General features: G+C 38.8%; 1 protein-coding gene across 4 annotated transcripts; it reads right to left on the bottom strand.

Annotated features, from left to right (window-relative positions):
- Nucleotides 1-6455: 6455 nt before the first annotated feature.
- LOC141554119 (uncharacterized) lies at nt 6456-21833 on the bottom strand. Of its 4 annotated transcripts, none has more exons than XM_074285696.1 (5): nt 21106-21436; nt 20841-20919; nt 13921-14047; nt 13050-13145; nt 6456-11323 (listed from the first exon to the last, which is right to left on the bottom strand). In XM_074285696.1, the coding sequence occupies exons 1-5, from the start codon at nt 21168-21170 to the stop codon at nt 9372-9374; spliced, it is 2319 nt and encodes a 772-aa protein (XP_074141797.1). In that variant the 5' UTR covers nt 21171-21436; the 3' UTR covers nt 6456-9371. The 4 variants fall into 4 exon arrangements, with proteins under 4 accessions (XP_074141797.1, XP_074141799.1, XP_074141798.1 ...); XM_074285698.1 differs by lacking the exon at nt 21106-21436 and adding an exon at nt 21569-21833 and having other exon boundaries at nt 6458-11323; XM_074285697.1 differs by lacking the exon at nt 21106-21436 and adding an exon at nt 21557-21661 and having other exon boundaries at nt 6458-11323.
- Nucleotides 21834-22481: the final 648 nt, after the last annotated feature.

The raw sequence follows: 22481 nt of genomic DNA, 5'->3' as shown, positions 1-22481 counted from the left end.
AGGCCTTCAAAGGTCTCTGGCCACAATCTCTTGAATCTATAGCTTAATAACCGGTAGCGCACTCAAGAACAGCCACGTGTAATCTTAAAAGCCTTTATTATACCTACTCACATAATGCCCTGACTGATGCCCTGACTTGTTGGTTCCCGAGTGAACACCTGGTCAGAAGACCCACGTGTTCACTACCAAAATCCTTACCTCTTTTGGCTACCCATCTTGGCTCAGCCACCCAGGCTAGGGAGCCAGGGTGAAGGGCGCCAGGTTAAAGAGAACGACTGCTGCCTGCAGTGGGCTTACATAGGGCCTGTGAGGTCACACACACAGCCAATCAGCGAGAGAGTCACCCATTACGAAGCTTTCTCAAAATGGACAGGATCCCACATACAAGGCAGCCCTAATATCCATAGAAATTACTTCCGGGCCTCAATGATGCGCTGTGGCGCAGCCCTTTTAAAGGGCCCTTACAGTTGGTGAAGTTGTGAACTGATCTATCCATTCTGGAGAGCAATTTGGAACTATCCCCAAAGGACTATCAAACTGTGCATACCCTTTGATCCAGCAGTGTTGCTACTGGGCTTATATTCCAAAGAGATCTTAAAAAGAGGGGAAGGGACCCACATGTGCAAAAATGTTTGTGGCGGCCCTATTTGTGGTGGCAAGAAACTGAAAACTGAATAAATGCCCATCAATTGGAGAATGGCTGAATAAGTTATGGTCTATGAACTTTATGGAATATTATTGTTCTGTTAGAAACGATGATTCAGAAAGGTCTGGAGAGACTTACATGAAATGATGCTGAGTGAAATGAGCAGAACCAGAAGATCATTATACATGACAACAAAAAAATTATATGATGATCAATTCTGATGGATGTGGCTCTTTTCAACAATGAGATGATTCTGGTCAGTTCCAAATGATCTCATGATGAAGAGAGACATCTACACCCAGAGAGAGGGAAACTGAGTGTGGATCACAATTTTTAGCATTTTCACCCTTTTTGTTGTTTGCTTGCATTTTATTTTCTTTCTCATTTTTTCCTTTTTGATCTAATTTTTCTTGTACAGCAATATAATTGTAATATGTAGGCATATATTGGATTTAACATATATATATACACACCATCTTTAACATATATTGGCTTACTTGCCATCTAGGGGAGGGGATAGGGGAAAGAGGAGAAAAATTGGAACACAAAGTTTTGCAAGGGTCAATGTTGAAAAATTATCCATGCATGTTTTTATATGTGCCAAAATGTTTGTGGCAGCTCTTTTTGTTGTAGCTAGAAACTGGAAGATGAATGGATGTCCATCAGTTGGAGAATGGTTGGGTAAATTATGGTATATGAAGGTTATGGAATATTATTGTTCTGTAAGAAATGACCAGCAGGAGGAATACAGAGAGGCTTGGAGAGACTTACATCAACTGATGCTGAGTGAAATGAGCAGAACCAGAAGATCGCTGTACACTTCAACAACAATACTGTATGAGGATGTATTCTGATGGAAGTGGAAATCTTCAACATAAAGAAAAGCCAACTCACTTCCAGTTGATCAATGATGGACAGAGGTAGCTACACCCAGAGAAGAAACACTGGGAAGTGAATGTAAATTGTTAGCACTAATATCTGTCTGCCCAGGTTGCATGTACCTTCGGAATCTAATGTTTATTGTGCAACAAGAAAATGATATTCACACATGTATTGTATCTAGACTACATTGTAACACATGTAAAATGTATGGGATTGCCTGTCATCGGGGGGAGGGAATAGAGGGAGGGGGGGATAATTTGGAAAAATGAATACAAGGGATAATATTATAAAAAAAAAAAATAAATAAATAAATAAATAAAAGCCTTTAGGGAAACTGTTCTACTTCCAAAAAGCAGAGATTCTTTTTGTTGTTGTTTGCTTGCATTTTATTTTGCTTCACTTTTTCTCTTGTGTGGCACGATAATTGTATAAATATGTGTCTATATATTGGATTTAACATATATTTCTCCCATGTTTAACATATATTGGACTACCTGCCAGCTAGAGGAGGGCAGGAGGAATTGGAGGTGGGGGGAATTGGAACATAGGATTTCGCAAGGGCTAATGTTGAAGAATTGTCCATGCATATGTTTTGGAAGATAAAAAAAAATTAATAAAAAAAGACTAAATCATTTCCAAAAAAAAAAAAGAAAGAAAAAAAAGAAAAATTATCCATGCATGTTTTGAAAATAAAAGCTTTAATAAAAATAAAATAAAAAGAATCAGACTATTAAAATTTAAAAAGAGTAATTAATTTGTCAGGGAAGGGGTGGAGAAGGGGAAGTTCTGTCCTTTGATTGTAGCCAAAAATCAAAAGAGGAACTTTTCCAAATATGAAACTTTTCATACTTGGAGATGAAATCAGAGAGGGGATTTTCCTCTGAGGAAAAACACCAAATTTTTCTTTAGGTAGGGCTTTAGCTGTAACTTTAAGCTGATAAGATCTTTGACTAGAGACTGTTAACATCAGGCCTGCTGAGGAAATTCTACTTTAATTTTAGTGGGTAAATCACTACCTCACGTGAAAATAAAGTAGTCATTTAAAACTACTTGATGAATGGGAGTTTTTGGTCTCTCTACAGTTTATGAATTCAGGTATAACTGGATGTCAAGGCTAAAATTTGTACATTATGTTTAATTTAAATCTAGAAAACTGTCTTTGCCTAATCACACATCTGATATCAGGGCAATGCATTAAAACTGCAAAAATAAGGTTTCTTTTTAGTTTGGTTTTTTTGTTTATTTTTCTTTTAAGGCACTCTGATCAAGGTTTTACTATCACAAGCTTAAATTCAATCACTTTAAAATTTGAGCAATTTCTGTTTAAAAGGTATATTATCATTGAAAAAACATAGGACTTTATTCCAGGGAAGAAATGGAAGGAAGGAAGGAAGGAAGGAAGGAAGGAAGGAAGGAAGGAAGGAAGGAAGGAAGGAAGGAAGGAAGGAAGGAAGGAAGGAAGGAAGGAAGGAAGGAAGGAAGGAAGGAAGGAAGGAAGGAAGGAAGGAAGGAAGGAAGGAAGGAAGGAAGGGAGGGAGGGAGGGAGGGAGGGAGGGAGGAAGGGAGGGAGGAAGGGAGGGAGGAAGGAAGGAATTCATGTGTGGGGAAAGAGCTAGATGGAAAGGAAGAATTTGGAACTCAAACTTTAAAAAAAGAAACCTAAATTCTTTGGGGGGAGAATAAATGGAAGCTTTCTATGATATCTTTTAGTTCTATATGTTTGACTCTCTGATGGTGATCGTTTCTACTATCACAGCATAGGAGAAAAAATGCCCCCCAAGGTCTCTAGAGAGAGAGAGTTTTTCAGGAGAGAAGTCCCGGGCCCTCACCTAGCAGGGCCTGGCTGTCAGGAGGACAGGAGCCATTCCCTCGGCCTCTTCCTGGGGAAGAAAAGAGGTCACCGGAGATAGAAGTAGGGCGGAAAGGAGGCGACCAGGAGGAGATCAGGAGAAGCCGTCTGAGACTGCCTTGTCCATCCTAACCAGCGACTGGGAATGAACTTTCTCATGGAACTGGATATCAGGGAGGGAGGCAGGGGAACATTCTCCAACTCTTTAGACAAAGCAGGAGACCTGACAGAGAGATACCCTGAGGAATAAGAGGGGGAGCACAGACCCATCCCCCCCCCCCCCCCCCGGGGCAGTGAGGCTTTCAGCACCAGTTCTGCTCCACTAGGGTCTTCCTTAAGACTCTCGGTCCAAGGGAGGGAGGGGATAATTTGGAAAAATGAATACAAGGGATAATGTTTTTTAAAAAATTACTCATGCATATATACTGTCAAAAATTATAAATAAATAAAATTAAAAAAAAAAAAAAAAAAAAGACTCTCGGTCCAGGAGGCAGAACTGAACCTGGAGGTCAGGACCCCGGAGCTCGGGAGCTATCCATCCTAACTCTGGCTCGCAGTGGGACCCCCAACTGCCTCAGTTTTCCCATCTGTTACAAGCTGAAGGAAATGGCAAATCATGCTGCTTGCAAACAAGAGAATCCCAGATAGGGTCACGCACAGCAGGAGGCGTTTGAACCCCCTGCTCCTACGGTGCTCTCCCACGCACACCGGCTCCCGGGTGTGTTCTGGAGTCGGCGACGCCCCCAGACCCTGGAAGCCCCAGGAAGGCTTCCTTCGCCCAAGAATGGACGCTCCTTCTATTATGTGACGGCTCATTCTAAGCCAAATCAGCTTGGGAGACAAGGCGGGCGGATCACCTGGTAAGGGTGCGGGATGTCCCGTTTGCTGAAGTTCTCCGAGCCCGGCCGGCCTGGCGGTGCACCGACTGGGGGAAGAGGCAGAATGGGAGAAAAGCTGAAGACGATGAGAAGCCGACAGGGAGCCTTTCATCGCCTTTCGTCCCCAGGCAACCGGGGCCCCGCCGTGGTCCCCGGAGCCGAGCGCCTGCTGGCTCAGAGCCGGGCAGTGGCGTGGGGGCAGCTCCGGGAGGAGGCGCTCACCGCGCGGGGGGGGGGGGGGGAGGAGGGAGTGGAGGGGTGAGGGGCCAAGAAGTGGGGAGAGGAGCTTGCTGCAGCCCCATGCACGCAGGAGCTCTGAGCGGCCCAGCGGGGGGCCCGGGAGAGGACTGCAGGGAGGGGCGAGCTCCCGCCCAGGAGAAGCCCCAAGACTAGACTAATTTGGGGGAAAGAGAAGTGAAAACTTCCTGCGAGAGATGGTGATGGAAGAGGTTGGAAACCCATTCGTGGTTCTGGACGTGCCTGTGAATGTGAGGGGATCACTGAGTCCATGGAGAGAGATCCTTCAGCAGAAGTCAGCCCAGGATAGCAGGAGACTCCACAAGGGGAAGTACAAGGACACCCAGTGTCATTGAGGAAGAAAACCCCAGGCCTCCTGATGGATGCACAGACTACTGGTTACCCAGCCTCGGGGCTTTCTTCATGGGCAAGGCCGTCGGACTTCCATGTCCTGGACTTGCAGACAGCCCAGTGAAGAAGAGTACGTGCTCCCAGGAGAACTTGTACAAGCTGGAGTAGAAAATAGAGGGGCTCCCAGGGGACGCTCACAGAACAATGTCCCTTTATTAAGACCCCTGGAGCTCCAGCTCTCACAAGTCTCTGAGGTCACTACTGGAAGTCCTCTGGTTTCTCTCCTGCCTAAAAGAACAGAAATCACTCAAGCTGAGTGCGAATCAGGAGCAGCTTTCAGCAAAAGCTGCTCCTGATTGGAACTCCATGTAAACTAGAAGCAAACTGCATTTACAGCTGTTGTTTGGAGTACATGGCAATTTCCAGAAGCCATTTTGGACACAGGTTTCAATCTTGAAAAGGAACGAAACTGTCCTATCTCTAACATAATAAAACACACATATCTTTCTCTTTCTGTTTCTGGGGTGAGAGAGAACCCTTAAACATGAAGCTCCTGGCCAAGTCTAGAGTAAGGTATTTAATTTTTCCCCTTTCTCCTTCTCCAGGGAGGTCCAATCATTGACGTCCAATCACACACTGTATTAGAATTTGCTAAAAATAGACTGATTATTATTATTATTTTTGGCAGTCACAACCCATTACAGAAATGCAGACAGCAAATTAACATTTTAAAAAAGAGTAGCATCAGTTCACCAAGTAGAATTCCCTAAGGCAAGAAGGAAATGGAAATAAGTTCACTCAAATCCCAAAGCAGCAGAATATCAGTATCCAGACTGTGCTTTAAGTGAGTCATACATAATTTAAAGGAGGCTCCAATTACTCTAAATTATATTACTTTGGATAGCAGTGCCCTTCATTTGCTACCAGTTCTCCAAACAACTCCAAAGTTCCTGCCATCTTCTACCTACTATAGCTTCCCACTCCCACCAACCTTTAGCCCTTCCTTCTATGTAGGAAAATTATACTTGCTAGGAATCTCCACATATTCCTCATTCCACCTTTCTCCCAATCTGTGGAAAACAATAATTTAAAACTGATTCTTAAACAGATAGGAGTCTGCTTATATTTGCAGTAAGTCTGTACAGGTTACATATATCACAAAAGCTATTTAGGGAACTCTGTTTGGATCATTCAAACAGGTTAATGGCCAATTCAGTCCACTCACTCATTTTAGCAATTAGTTTTCCTTCTCCCCCACTGAACAAAAAAAAAAAAAAATTAAGAAAAATAAAACTTATCATAAATATAGCCCAGCAAATTCGATCCCCACATTGGTCACACTCAAAAATGTAAGTCTAATTATGTATTTTAAATCCATCACTTCTTTAAAAAAAAAAAAAAAGAAATGGGTACTCTAATTCTCTTCAGCCCTCTTGATTTAAATCATGTTACTCCTAACACAATAATTGACAAAGGAGTTGTCTATCTGTATGAATATAAGTAACCTCTATAAATAAACAAACTGATATTCCAGGGGCAGCCAGGTGGCGCAGTGGATAGAGCACCAGCCCTGAAGTCAGGCCTCAGACACTTAACACTGTGTGACCCTGGGCAAGTCACTTAACCCCAATTGCCTCAAAAAACAAAACAAAACAAACAAAAAAAAACCCTTGATATTCCTAAAATATAGGTCAGCCCATTCTGTTTCAGAGATTTTATAGCTTTCTTACTGACTCATGGATAAAATATTGCTTTCTTGAAGTCCATTAAAGTGTGACTCAAGGCTGTCTTTACAAATTGACTACATATTGCTTCCCCTGCAGGAAGTGGGAAGAAACCTCAAACCATGGAATAGAGCAGCAGCTCCAGAAAAATGGTTCTTAAGTAGTGATGTATAAATCATTGTCAACTCTTAGGAGAGAAAAGCCCAGGTAACTCTCTTCCAGAATTGGTCAAGTAGCTGAGGAGTCAACTTCTGGCTATGTGCATTAGTCAATCACCAAACCTTCCATGGCCTTAGAACCCAATTTTGAACCATCACTTTTGATCCCCACTGGACTTTGCACCCTGGCTAGAATGGGCAAGCAGGCATATTTAAGGATCAGGGAAGCAGGCAGAAAATTTTGGGGTTCTCTGTTACAGAAAAACTCACCTCTAAAAGCTCAATAAACAAATCTTTTTTTTAATTATTTAAATAAAAAAATCTTTATTTTGAACATTCTTTTTAACATTTTGAGTTCCAAAATTCTCTTTCCAACCCCTACTATACTTAATAAGGCCAGAAATATGTAAATTATACATGTAGAATAACAAACCAAAAAAAATTACTAAACATGTAGCAAAATCAGTAAGAAAATGAACAAAAGAAATTATACTTCCACTTACATTGAGTTAATCATTTGGCCTCTGCAGATGGATAGTACATTTCATCATTCCCTTGGAATTAGTTTGATCAGAGTAGCTAACTCTTCCATAGTTAATCATTACAATATTGTTATTACTGTGTACAATAACCTGGTTGTTTATTTCACTCTGTATCAATCCATATAAAGCTTCACAATTTCCCTCATGTTGTTGAGTGATTCAATGATTCTTAGAATCTTCATAACCCCATTGGGAGTTTTCTTGGCCAAATAATTCTGCCATTTCCTTTTCCAGGATATTAAAGCAAAAAAGAGCTTAAATTGACTTGCTCAGATACACAGAGCTAATAAGTGTCTGAGGCTCCATTAAACTCAGGTCTTACTGCCTTCAGGCTCAATGCTCTATCCAATAAGCCATCTAGCTATCATCCATCATTTATTACAACAAAATAGTACTCCATTACAACCATAAACCATAACGTTATCTAACCATTCCCTAAATGATAAGCATCCCCTCAATTTCTAATTCTTTGCTGCCACAAAAAGAGCCACTAGAAAAACTTTTCTTCACATAAGTCCTTTTCCTTTTATCTCTTTGGCATAAAGACCAAGTCATGTTCTAAGTGGGTAAAGAGGAATGTAATTTCATAGGATTTTGGACATAGGTTCAAATTGGTCACCAGAATGGTTGTAACTACTATGAACCATGAATTAATATCACGATTCTTCCCCATCCCCTGCAAAACGTCCTTATCTTTAGCTATCACATTGCCTAATGTAATAGATATGAGATGGTGGTATCTGACAGTTTTTTTTAAATTTGTATTTCTCTAAACTGATGTGGAGCATTTTGTCCTGTGACACCTGATAGTTTTGATTTCTTCTTAAAAGTCTTTACTCAATTCTTTTGAACAGTGAGAATCTCCTATCCATATGCCAGATGATGTTTGTGGCTATGTTAAAAAAGTAATACTTCCACCTACTTTTTACTGGTACTTCATTGAATTCCTTTACTTTGACATTCAGAACACAGGGCAGAAATCAAAAAGAATCATTATCTGCCACAGATCCTTACCAGGATTTTAAGAAATTAGTGTTATTCCAAATCTTTATGGTTGAGTATCTACCCTGATGAATATAAGCAAAAGCAGCACCAGCAATGTCAGGATCACAGTTCAAATGATTCATATCTCAGAACAATCAACAGGAATTCATCACATATCAAGCTCATCTGATGGCTGAGAGATCATCCATAAGACTTCTGCATGCCATATGCCCAGGGATCAAAGTTAATCAAGGCTCTCCCAATACCACCACCTTTGGCTCAACTATCACATCCTCTCCATAGCAGAAGGTCCATGGGAGGCCATCATTAATCTTTCTTCCCTTAGAGAGCTTTGCAGAAGGGAGATCTATCCCCTTTCATGGGACTAAATAAGATCTCTTAGATATTCATATTCTGACTCAGAATCAGTCTAGATGACTACAGGATTCTCCCACAGTACTTACATTCATAAAGATTCTATAGAATATAAATTCTTTGATGGATGTCAGAGTACTGTCCTCAATAAAAATACCTTCCTACATGTCTTATATAACTCAAAAGGTTTCTCTCCAGAATATTCTTTTATGCTAAGTTGTATCCTCAGTCTGAAGGTGTTCCACATTCATTAGCTTCATAAGATTTTTCTCTTGTATCAATACTCTAATATTAAGTTCTAAAGTCAGGAAAAAGGTCTGCCCACATATAGTATTTTCATAAAGTTTATCTTAAGTATGAATTCTGTGATGCCCAGTAAGTTCTGATTTTAGTGGAAGACCTTCTCACACTCCTTATATTCATAAATAATCTTTCCTGTATGAATTTTTAAAGTACATTAAATTTATGCTTACTTCTGAAGGCCTTCCCATATTCACCATCTTCATAAGGTTTCTATCTAGTACAAGTGCTCTGATATATACCAAGCTGTAGCTTAATTCTGATTGCCTTTCCACATTAATAAGGTCCCTCCCCAGTAAATACTCTCTGATGTTCAATAAAATCTAAGTTGTGATGGTCTTCCCAACCTTTACATTCATGAGGAATATCTTATGTATGAATTCTCTGATGGACATAAAGTTTTGCACTTTATATTTCCACATTTATTAAATTCATAATATTTCCCTCAAGTATGAATTCTCTGATGGACAGTAAGCTGTCTCTTAAACCTGAAGGCCAAGCTACATTCACTACATTCATAAGGTGTTTCTCCAGTATGAATTCTCTGATGCACAGTAAGATTTGACTTCCTATTAAAGGCCTTCCCACATGCATTACATTCATAAGGTTTCTCTCCAGTATGAATACTCTGATGCACAGTAATATGTGCCTTAATCCTGAAGGACTTTCCACATTCATTACACTTATAAGGTTTCTCTCCAGTATGGATTCTTTGATGCACAATAAGACGTGGCTTCCTCCTGAAGGCCTTTCCACATACATTACATTCATAAGGTTTCTCTCCAGTATGAATGCTTTGATGAAAATTAAGTTGTGTCTTACACCTGAAGGCCTTCCCACATTCATTACATTCATAAGGTTTCACTCCAGTATGAATGCTCTGATGCACAGCAAGTGTTTTCTTATTTATGAAAGTGTTCCCACACTCACTACATTCATAAGGTTTACCTTCAACATGAATTCTCTGATGTCGAATAAGTTCTGAATTATAGTGGAAAGCCTTCCCACATTCTTTACATTCATAAAGAATCGTTCCAGGATGAACCCTCTGATGGACATTAAGTTGTGTTTTACTCCTGAAGGCCTTCCCACATTTACCACATTCATAAGGTTTTTCTCCAGTATGAATTCTTTGATGTAGCATAAATACTGAATTGTAGAAAAAAGCCTTCCCACAATCCTTACATTCATAAAGACTCTCTCCAGTATGAATCCTCTGATGCACAGTACGCTCTGTCTTACGCCTGAACGCCAGCCCACATTCACTACATTCATATGGTTTTTCTCCAGTATGAATTCTCTGATGTACAGTAAGATGTGAATTCATCCTGAAGGCCTTCCCACATACACTACATTTGTAAGGTTTTTCTCCCCTATGATTTCTTTGATGTTTTAGAAGATCTGATTTCTCATGGAAAGTCTTCCCACACTCTTTACATTCATGAAGACTTTCTCCAGTATGACTTTTCTGATGCACAGTGAGATTTGACTTCCTATTGAAGGCCTTCCCACATGTACTACATTCGTAAGGTTTCTCTCCAGTGTGAATACTATGATGCATAGAGAGCTGTGTCTTAAGCCTGAAGGTCATTCCACACTCACTACATTCATAAGGTTTTTCCCCAGTATGAATTCTCTGATGCATATTAAGAGTTGACTTCCTCTTGAAGGTCTTCCCACATGTACTACATTCAAAAGGCTTCTCTCCAGTATGAATTCTGTGATGCATATTAAGATTTGCTTTCCTCCTAAAGGCCTTCCTACAAATACTACATTCATAAGGTTTCTCTCCAGTATGAATTCTTTGATGTTTAATAAGATTTGAGTTGTAGAAGAAAGCTTTCCCACACTCTTTACATTCGTAAGGTTTCTGTCCTGTGTGAATTCTCTGATGCATTGTAAGCTGTGTTTTACTCCTGAAGGCCTTACCACATTCACTACAATCATAAGGTTTTTCTCCCATATGATTTCTTTGATGTTTTATGAGTTCTGAATTGTAGTGGAAAGCCGTCCCACACTCTTTACATTCGTAAAGAATCTTTCCAGGATGAATTTTCAGATGCACAGTAAGCTGAATCTTACGTCTGAAGGCCATCCCACATGCACTACATTCATAAGGTTTTTCTCCAGTATGAATTCTCTGATGCATAGTAAGATTTGCCTTCCTTCTGAAGGCCTTCCCACATTCATTACACTTATAAGGTTTCTCTCCAGTATGAATTCTCTGATGTAGACTAAGTTCTGAGTTGTAGATGAAAGCCTTTCCACACTCCTTACATTCATAAAGAATCTTTCCAGTATGAATACTCTGATGCAAAGTAAGTTGTGTCTTACTCTTGAATGTCTTCCCACATTCTCCACATTCATAAGATTTCTCTTTGGTAAATTCTTTGCTCCCTGAAAGGAAGAATAAAGCTGATTAATCCTCCTTTTTCTTCAGTTTCCCAAGGCTCCTACTTGCCCCTAAGCAAAAGGAATTGCTTCCCACTTGAGATATCTAGTTTCATTACTCTTTCACCAAGAATCATAATTTATTTAATGTGAAAATATGATGACTCAAAATTTAAAAATAAATGAAATGATATAGAATGAAGTTACCTAGAAAAATGAATAAGATGAATTTGCTTGATTGTAAAAGATTGGTGGAATAATTAAAGGAAAGACTATCTTTAAAAATGAGATGACATTGAGGGTTTGCAAAAGTAGTCTTAGAGAAGCTAACTGGCTGGAACTATAGTCAGGAAGAATAATCTTTCTCAGCTTGATAACAAAACTCAGACACTAGCTGTTTAACCCTGGCCTGGTAATTTTACCATGTTTCCCTCAATTTCCTTACTGGAAAGTGACTTAGAGAAGGAAAAGACAAACTATTTCATTATCTCTAACCAAAAAAAAAACCCAAATTAGGTCATAAAAGAGTTGGACATGACCAAAAAATAACTGAACAACATTGTACATATATATATATATATATATATATATATATATATATATATATATATATATATATATATACACATATATATATATATATACATACATACATACATACATTTAAGGAGGAAATAGGAAGAGAAAACATTGAACAAAAAGAATAAGGAGAATTGATGAGCTTATCATATGATGACAATGAAAGACATATGGAATAAATAGTAGAAAAAAATATGAGGAAAGGGGTACTATGGGACATTGTTGTCATAAATATCTGTTAAAACTCCACTAGATATCTACTTCATAAGGAATCCAATTCCAAATGCATAAATAATCAAGACATACAGGAATTTCCCACAAGATAAAATATTAATAACTACTTGAAACAAAATATAAAATTATAGTAATTAATGAGATAAAATTCAGAACTTAGGGCTAAAAGAGGTACTTATTAAGCTGTTGGAAAACAATTTAAGCTGTAGCTACAAAACTTCAAAACAATTGACCCAATAGTCCCACTACTAGGTCTATATCTTCAAAATGTTACTGAAAGCAAAGATATTTCTCAAAAATATTCCTCTTAGCTTGTGAAATAGCAAAATGCTGAAAACTTACAGGTCCAATGATGGAGTTATGGCTGAACAAATACTGTTATAGGAACAAACTTTTGTGCCTTTATAAACATGATTTCAAAGTATATAGAAAAATAGGATGACATAAAATAGACAAAAAGGAAATTAGGTTAAGATTAAATATTTTACAAAGTACAGCAGCAAAGAAATATAAACATCAAGGATCAGAGAAGAAAGTATCAGAAGAGGACACAAAAGTCAAAAGGGCATATTGTTGACATTTTAAATGATATACTTATTTTTTGAGGGAGAATGAATCCATGCACCCAAGGTAAGAAAATACTTGCTTAAGATGTATGTATTCTTTCATGAACAGGACAGAAATACCTACCCCACACAAAGGTAATCACTTCTACTGAAAGCAGATGTTTATATGAAATGTATAAGAAAGTAACTTCTTGAATTAAAAAATGACATTTGAAAGTCTTAGCTCTTCTCAACAGGCCTTTGAAGCTTTGATAAAACCACTTTTGTTCAATATGTTAAAAGAGCTTTGACCTAAAATGACTAACAGACCAGTAATTTCCTAAGATCCATTTCTTTGGTTTTTATGTAGTCACCTGGGCAGCTGCTTTTTGGAATATCTGTCTCTGGCATCCAAGAAGCTTCCTTTCTTTCCAACTGGTAGATCACATCTGGTTTGGAAACTGCAAATCCTGTTTGTTGAAAATGAAAAAGTATAAAGCAGAGTTGTCCCAGAATTCAATTACAGAACAGAGAGATGAAATACTCTTCAAAACTCTCACTAGAAAAATGAGGGGATATGAGTGAAAATTTTATCTTATACCATCCAAGACACAGTTTATGTTAGCTGATTTTGTCTGTGATTATTTTTTCAACCAGAAAAGCCTCAATGGCCCAGACTGAAGGAGAGGTAAGGTTTCTTTTTTTCTTTCTTTTTGTTCTTCTATGTAGTGGGGAGAGGAGAAGAACTTAATTTTTTTTAAGAATTCATAAAATTTAATAAAAGAATTCAAAACTAGTTGAAATTCTCTTTGAAAAAAAAAATAAGCATGCTAGGAAGACCAAGTGAAGACTAAAGGACCAGTGAAGACTTTATTCTATTATGTGGGAATAGGTTACAGAGTAGAACTTAGGAAAATTAATTCATGTGATTCTGCTTAGACCACTGAAACACTTAGCATATGAAGAAACCACACTGGAATTAAACAAAAAATTGTGGATTTGAAGCACAGAACAGAGGAAGATACATTCTCAAAGATAACAACAAAGCAAGCAATCATTTTCCAGGAACATTCAGTAAATTCTTTATCCTGAAAACAGGTAGCATAAGTTCTTTACCTTTTGGCTGCAATAGGACCAGGAATATCTTCCTTTTGAATGCCAAAAAAACCCCAATAAATAAATAACTTAAAACCTTGAAAGTCAACATTATATATATCAGAATTAGAAAGGAGAAGCATATCTCACCCAAAGAGGCCAAATTTCTAAAGTTCTCCAGCATCACCTCCCTGTACAACTTCTTCTGAGTTGAGTTCAAATGTTCCCACTCATCCCAGGTGAATTCTACAGCCACATCTTGAAATGTTACTGATTCCTGAAACACAAAAAAAATTGTGCTTACTTGGGAACAACTCCAATTGTTATGAAGGTTGAATATAAATTGCTTGGCAATAGGAATTGTTTCAATCAACTTCTCTGTAATCCATTATACTGACTGATACATAAATGGCACTTTGAATTCCTCTCTCATTAGACTATACAAGCTTCTTAAGGCCGGTGGCCAGATTTACTTTTCTTTACATTCTAAAAAGTAAACACAGTAACTGTTTAAAGTTGTTAATGGAGCCAATGACAACCATTTTAAATGTAGGTGGGTTTGTTTTTTATTTTTTTTTACTATATGTGAACATGATTGTGCTCAATGCTTCAGGAACCATATGAGAAAAGTAAGCATGGGGTCCTATCATTCCCAATCTGCAACACTGAAAAAAAAATTATCCCTGAAAATGATCATAAAAGATCATTATTTTCTGATTCATGTATTATAACTGAAAGAGACTAAAGAGTTCAGCTTTCTCATTTTGCAATGAGGAAAATCTAGAAAGGGAAATTAATTTGCTGAAGGTCAAAAGGGAGTAAATTGCAGGTCTGCATGTTGAACCCAAGTTTTTTCAGCTCCAAATCCAAAGATATTTTCACTGTTCTATGCTGGTAGTCCTTTATAATCAGAACAAGGCCACAGGTGAGTTTATTCACAAAAATATTCAAAAGATCACTCTTTGGGGGCATAAATCTTTTATAACACTGCCAGAATGAGATCTTTGGTATTCTAAGTACCATTAATTGAAGATGAATAAAAAAGAAATTTTTATTATTATTTTATTTTTTATTATTATTATTATTAATTATTATCAGGACAAATTATGATTCAAGTTAATCAGCTATAAACACAGCTGAGCCTCCATTACAAGTCTTCTGATACACAGTCTGGTGTTCTTTTCTTTGATGCCTCTTACTTTTTAATTCAATTCACTTTAAAGTAGCACTTCTCCAAAAAATAGACTTGAATCAAGGACTTAAGTCTTAAACTCCCAATATACATTAGATAAAAAGGTATCACCTATCAGGGTACTAGGAGGGAGACCCATTGACAGCAAAAAGGTTTCCTCTCATTCTTCCTCCTTGAATCTGAGGAAGGAGGGCCATCCTTAACAAAAATCTATTTCCTAATACTCCTACTTTCCCTTCCCCCATTGGGAAAAAAATGTGAACAAAACACACACATACACACACATGCATGCACAAAATAAATATCCATATGGGCCATGTCCAAAATATGTTTTGTCTCAAATATGCACTCTGTAAATTGATTACATTATTGTCAAAAGTTGGGTACCATGTTTCAGCAAGAATCCTCCTGAAAAATAACTGATCATTGTGATTAGAATTCTCAAATCTTTCAAATTTGTCTCTTTTTTCACTAATATTATTCACTAATATTTTGTAAAAAGTTACACATGAAAACAACTTTAAATATTCTTTTTTTTTTTTTCCCCCTGAGGCTGGGGTTAAGTGACTTGCCCAGGGTCACACAGCTAGGAAGTGTTAAGTGTCTGAGACCAAATTTGAACTCGGGGCCTCCTGAATTCAAGACTGGTGCTCTATCCACTGCGCCACCTAGCTGCCCCCTAAATATTCATTTTTAAACTAGGTTCTTAATTTCTCTTCTACTTTTCCTCCTTGCCATCTTTCTCCAAAGGTGGATAGCATGGTTTCATCATAAATACTTTGGAATTGTATTACTGAGAATACTTAAGTCATTCACAGTTTATCACTGTATACCATTGGGATTACTATATATGCTGTTCTCTTGGTTTTGTTTATTTCACTTTGCACCACTTCATGTAAGTCTTTCCCAGCACAATAATATTCCATTATAATCCTACATCACAATTCATTCAGCTATTCTCTAATTGATGGGCATCCCCTCATTTTGCAATTCTATACCACCACAAAAAGAGCTGCAATAAATATTTGCATACATGTAGATCTGGTACTGCCAGAACAAAGGGCATGCAGTTTTATACAACCCTTTGAGAAAAGTTATATTCACAATGTAAATAAGTGTATCATATTATAACCAAAGTAACTACTGATGACAAACTTGTATCAATATTAAATATTTGTTTTCCAAATGTCTTAACATATAAGTTCATAAAGAAAAAAAATTGAGTATATCATAATTATGTATATCAGTAACAAATACAATATAAATAAGGAAAAAGATTTTGACAAAATACAACAAATGTTGCTATTAAAAACACTGGAAAAATTGAAATAAGTGAACTTTTCTTTATAAGTAATTTCTATTAAAAACCAAGAGCAAATACTATCAGTGATGGGGACAAACTAGAATCCTTCCCAAAAAGGAGAGAGGTGAGGAAACAATGGCCATTATTAACATATATTCAATATGCTAATTACAGTAATAAAACAAACAAAAACAAAAAACTCAAGGAACAAAGCAAAATCCAAAAAAAATCATGCTTTGCAGATGATATGAAAGTATTTTCAAGGGAATCCTAGATAATCAACTAAAATACTGAAGAATTTAACTAAAATAATGAAGAAGAACTTTCCAAAGTCACCAGATAGTAAATAAACCCACAGAAATCATCAGAATTTCTATGGATTACCATCAAAACCCAGCAGCAAGAAACAGAAAAAGAAATTCCATTTAAAATAACCATAGATGGTATGAAATGAATAGGAATCTTTCTGTTTAAGAGAACTATATGAACATAATAAAATATTGTTGACACAAATAAAGATCTCAAAAACTAGAAAAATATTAATTGCTTCTGGGTAAGCTGAGCCAGTACACTGAAAATGACAATTGTATCTAAATAATATATTCAGTGACATACTAACCAAACTAACAAAAAATTTTGATGAAGCTAGAAAAAATAATAAACATCAGAATAAATAAAAGATCAAGAATATAAAGAGAATTAATGAAAAACATGTGAAGGAAGGGAACTTAACACAACAGATTTCAAGATATATTGTAAATAATCATGTAAATAATCTGGGAAGGACTAAGAAATCCAAAAGTTGATCAATGGAATTGACTAGGTATATAATATGTGGAATGGTCATAATAAATAATCTGTTGTTTGATAAACCCAAAGATCCAAGCTTTTCAGGTAAGAACTCACCATTTCACAAAATTTGCTGGGAAAAATGCAAAACAGTTTGGCAAAAAGTAGACATGGAGCAACATTTCACATCATACACCAAGATAAGATCAAAATGAGTACATGACAGATTTAAACAGTAGTATAATTAAACAGTAGTAGATGAGCATGAGAAAATGTACCTATTAGACCTATGGAAAAGAGAAGAATTTGTGACCAACAAGAGAGAGAGGATCACCATGCATAATTTTGATTGTATGAAATATAAAAGATATAGTAAAAACAAAATCACATGTAGCCAAAATATAAAGACAAGCAAAAAATGAAAAAAAGTTTCTATAGCAAAGTTTCTCTGAAAAGAGATTTATTTTTCATATATACACAAAACTGAGCTAAATATATTAAAATAAGATCCATTTACCAATTAAGAAATAGGCAAAGGATAGGAACAGGCAGTTTTCAGAAGTGAAAGTCTTCAAGAGTCATATGAAAAAATATACTCAATTGTTAGAATCCTTACTAGGTGCTAAGTAGGTACTTAAACAATTCTCTAGCTCAGAGTTCACACCTTTAGTTCAAACCTTTAAAGGAGTTTACACTTTTAAAGGAGCTTGCTCATTGATCTGTAAGGAGTACCCACAAGCCCATTCTCTGGGAGGATAAAAGGAGCCAGGATTCAAGAAGAAGAGGATTCAAGATTCTACAGTGGTGCTGACTGGGGACACTTGGACAAGAGCAGATTCACAAGAACTAAAGGAAAAGCCTGCTCCTGGAGATTCACAACTAGGATTGATTTCCAGGAAACCCACAATCCCACACTCTTGGAGGCAGAGTCTAATTCATTCCCACGTCTACCTTCGCTCCGGCTGGAGGCTCAGAAGCCTCCCAAGAAACCTGTTCACAGAGTAAAGGATTCAAGAGAAAAGAAACTTCCTCCCAGAGAAGGATTACAATAGAGAGACAACAGAACATTACACTCAATCACTACAGAAGAGCAAATTAAAACTCAGAGATGCCACTTTGCACCTGTAAGATTGGCTAACATGACAGAAAAAAGAAATGATAAATGTTAGAAGGGATGTGAAAATATAGGCACACCCAAAGGATATGAACAGACAATTTTTAGATGATGAAATTGAAATTATATCCACTCATATGAAAGTGTTCCAAATCACTACTGATCAGAGAAATGCAAATTAAGACAACTCTGAGATACCACTACACACCTGTCAGATTGGCTAAGATGACAGGAACAAATAATGATGAATGTTGGAGGGGATGTGGGAAAACTGGGACACTGATGCATTGTTGGTGGAGTTGTGAAAGAATCCAACCATTCTGGAGAACAATCTGGAATATGCCCAAAAAGTTATCAAACTGTGCATACCCTTTGATCCAGCAGTGCTGCTATTGGGCTTATATCCCAAAGAAATACTAAGGAGAGGAAAGGGACCTGTATGTGCCAAAATATTTGTGGCAGCCCTTTTTGTAGTGGCCAGAAACTGGAAGTTGAATGGATTTCCATCAATTGGAGAATGGTTGGGTAAATTATGGTACATGAATGTTATGGAATATTATTGCTCTGTAAGAAATGACCAGCAGGATGAATTCAGAAAGGCTTGGAGAGACTTACATCAACTGATGCTGAGTGAAATGAACAGAACCAGAAGATCGCTGTACACTTCAATGCTGTATGAAGAGGTATTCTGATGGAAGTGGATATCTTCAACATAAAGAAGATCCAACTCACTTCCAGTTGATCAATGATGGACAAAAACAACTACACCCAGAGAAGGAACACTGGGAAGTGAATGTAAATTGTTATCATTACTGTCTATCTACTCAGGTTACTTATACCTTCGGAATCTAATTCTAAACGTGCAACAAGAAAATTGGATTTATACCCATATATTATATCTAGGTTATACTGTAATACATGTAAAATGTATGGGATTGCCTGTCATCAAGGGGAGGGAGTAGAGGAAGGGAGGGGAAAATTTGGAAAAATGAATACAAGGGATAATGTTATAAAAAAATTACTCATGCATATACACTCAAAAAAAGTATAATTATAAAATTAAAAAAAGGAAAAAAAAGAAAATATAGGCACATCAATGCACTATTAATGGAATTGTGAACTGTTCCAACAATTCTTGAAATGTAATTTGGACCCATGTTAAAAGTCTAAAAAAACCACACATACCCTTTGACCTAGTAGTTCCTCTATTAAGTTTCTATGTCAAAGAGATCAAATAAAAAGGAAAAGGACTTACAAGTATTTATAGCAGCTTTATTTGTAGTGGCAAAGATTTAGAAACTAAGCAGATGTGAAGGAATCATTTTATGACTGCATGGAAGAACTGCATGGATCAACTGGAAGTGAGTTGGATCTTCTTTATGTTGAAGATTTCCACTTCCATCGGAATACATCTTCATACAACATTGAATTTGGATAATTCCAGGAACCCATGCCCTTCTGAAACTATGTGAAATGGTAGGAATTCAGGGGATTAGGACAGCAAATGGTTAACTATGGTAATTGAGTGAAACACACTGGCTCTATCTTGTGATTGGATTCTGGAGCTACTTTAGTTTCTATTCAATTTTTGGTCTATCTGGTCCAAAAATGTCTTGTGAAGGAAACTGGAAATCTCATTGCACTGTTTGACCCAATCTCTTTATGGTTAGGAAACTGGACAACCCTACCCTGCTGTTTAGAGCCCCTTGTTATGCTGACCAGAAAGCTGGTCCCATCCAATGACTGATGTAAAGAGTACCTCCAATTGCACATCTCAAGCAATTCATGACTAATCAATCAGTATTGTTTCCATGTTCCTTTAATTGTTTACAAACATTTAGGGGAAGTGAGACACTTTTTTTTTTTTTTTTTAATTTCAGAGGACTGCACCTGTTCACTCTTCCTCACACTCATCCAACTATAAATCAGACTACCTCACATTATAGGGTTTCCTTTTAATTAACTGGTTTCATTTGATTGTTTTTAAAAATCTGTCCTCCTGAATTTGGGGTCCATGCCTGAAATGAGGAGGTTTAGTATTAGGTTGTTGAAGATGACAGGCAATGCTTAATAACTATGCTCTGAAGATCAAACCTTGGTTTCCTTGGTCATTTATTTCATTGTTTACTCATTACCGATGTCCATCAGCTGAGAAATGGTTGAATATGATTGAAGGAAAAGGGGAAACGGAACAAGAAATATGAAGAAGGCTTCTATGACCTGAAGGAAAATGAGAACACTGTGCCCAGTTCTATAACAATGATCAACTTGGCTACTTCCATGGAAATTCCAAAGAAACCATGATGAAAAATGAAGGGAGAACTGATGAACCCTGCAGATTAGATTTTTTTCACTTTCTCTTACTTTAATGCCTTTTAATTCCCCCTCCCCCCAAACAGTGACTTACATGGAAATAGTTTGCCTATCTTCATAGGCATAATGGTTATCTGGTGCTTGCTTTAATCAATGGATGGGGAAGGGGCTGGAGGGAGGAAAGGAATCTGGAATCCAAACTTTTCAAAGGGAGAGGGGACATTGAATAGAATTCTATACTATTAGCTCTAAATGAGTGATTCTGACTGGTAATTTCTAGGGTCGCAGCATAGGAGAAAAATGCCCCCCCCCCCCCAGCGCCCGGTCTTTTTTTCAGGAGAAAAGTCCCGGGCACTCACCTGGCAGGGCGGGGCGCTCAGGAGGACAGGAGCCATTCCCTCGGCCTCAGGGGAAGAAAAGAGGCCACCGGAGGCAGAGCTGGGGAGGAAAGGAGACCGAGAGAAGCCGCTCAGGATGTTTTTCCCCCCATCAGAGGCTGAGAATGCCCCCTTCTCCCGGAGCAAGACACCAGGCCGGGGCAGGGGGACAGTCTCCAGGCCAATGTCTTTTAGGGACCAGACAGAGATGATACCCTGGAGGGTGGAGGTATGGGCGAGCACTGACCCCCGGGGCAGCGGAGGCTTCCTGGAGGAGGGGGCACCAGCACCAGTTCTGCCCCAAGACGACATTCTCTGAGACTCTGGGCCCGGGGAGTAGGACTGAAGCTGGAGGTCAGGATCCCCCAGCTACCCATTCGAACTCTAGCTGGTTGTGGGACCCCCGTCTGCCTCAATTTCCTCATCTGTAACAAACTGAAGGAAATGGCAAACCACGCTGCTTTTTTGCCAAGAGAATCCCAAATGGGTCACGCTCAGTAGGAGGCGCCTGAACCCCCTCCCACGGAGCTCTTCCACGGACACTGGCTCCCGGGTCCGTTCCCGTGTCGGCCACCACCCCCACCCCGATCCCAGGAAGCCCCCGGAAGGGAATAAATACTCTTCCCATAACGAGTCCTCCCAGACCAGAACCCGGGGCTCCGGCCCCGCCCCGTCCCGCAGCCCGCCTCCGGCCGAACCTGGCCTCTCACCCCCGGGCAGGTCAGCTCCAGGCACAGAAGAGAAAGCACAAATCCTAGCCAGAGTTGAGAGTGGAGAGGGCGGGGAGGAAATGGCATAAAATGACACGCCCATTCTCCCTCCCTTGAATTGGAAAATGCTTTTGTTGAGCAAAGCCTTCTAGGAATCGTAGTCCAGAGGCTGCTGGCTTTTCTGCGCATGTCTGGGACTCGGTTCCTCCCGGACAATCTCCAGCAATCAGCGGCGCTGACGGGATCCGTCTCCTAGTAAGGGTCGGGATGCTCGGTTTGCAGAAGTTCTCCGAGCCCGGCCCGGTCTGAGGGAAGAGGCAGAACGGGAGAAAAGCTGAAGACGAAGGAGGAGTCGGCGGGAGCCTTTCATCGCCTTTCGTCCCGAGGCAGCGGGAGCCCCGCCGTGTCCCCGGAGCCGAGCGCCTGCTGGCTCAGAGCGGGACGGTGGGCGTGGGGGCTCCGGGAGGAGGCGCTCACCGCGGGGGGTCCGGAGAGGACCTTGCTGCAGCCCACGCGCCCAGGAGCTCTGAGCCGCGCAATGGGCGGGGGCCCGGGAGAGGACTGCAGGGAGGGGCGAGCTCATTAGTTGTCCAAATTTTCCCCTTTCTTTCCCCAGATGGGTCCAATCGTTGACAGCAAGCACTTAATTAGAATTTGATAATATCAGCACTTTCCCCCCTGCAACCAAAACTCATTGTAAAAGTGTACACAGCAAATAAATATAGGAATATTATCAGTTTACCAAGTAGGGTTCTCCAAGGGAAGAACGAAGTGAAGTGGGAATACATTCAGATTTCCAAAGAAGCCCAATATCAGTATCCAGACTATGCTTTAAGGGCGTCATACATAACTCTCACTGGGTAGGCTCCAACTACTCTGGATTATATTGTTTTGGGCAGCAGTGCTCTTCATT

The sequence above is a fragment of the Sminthopsis crassicaudata genome, chromosome 2 (genome assembly GCF_048593235.1).
Source record: "Sminthopsis crassicaudata isolate SCR6 chromosome 2, ASM4859323v1, whole genome shotgun sequence".
Taxonomy (NCBI): domain Eukaryota; kingdom Metazoa; phylum Chordata; class Mammalia; order Dasyuromorphia; family Dasyuridae; genus Sminthopsis; species Sminthopsis crassicaudata.
This window is presented reverse-complemented; position numbering and strand designations above follow the sequence as displayed.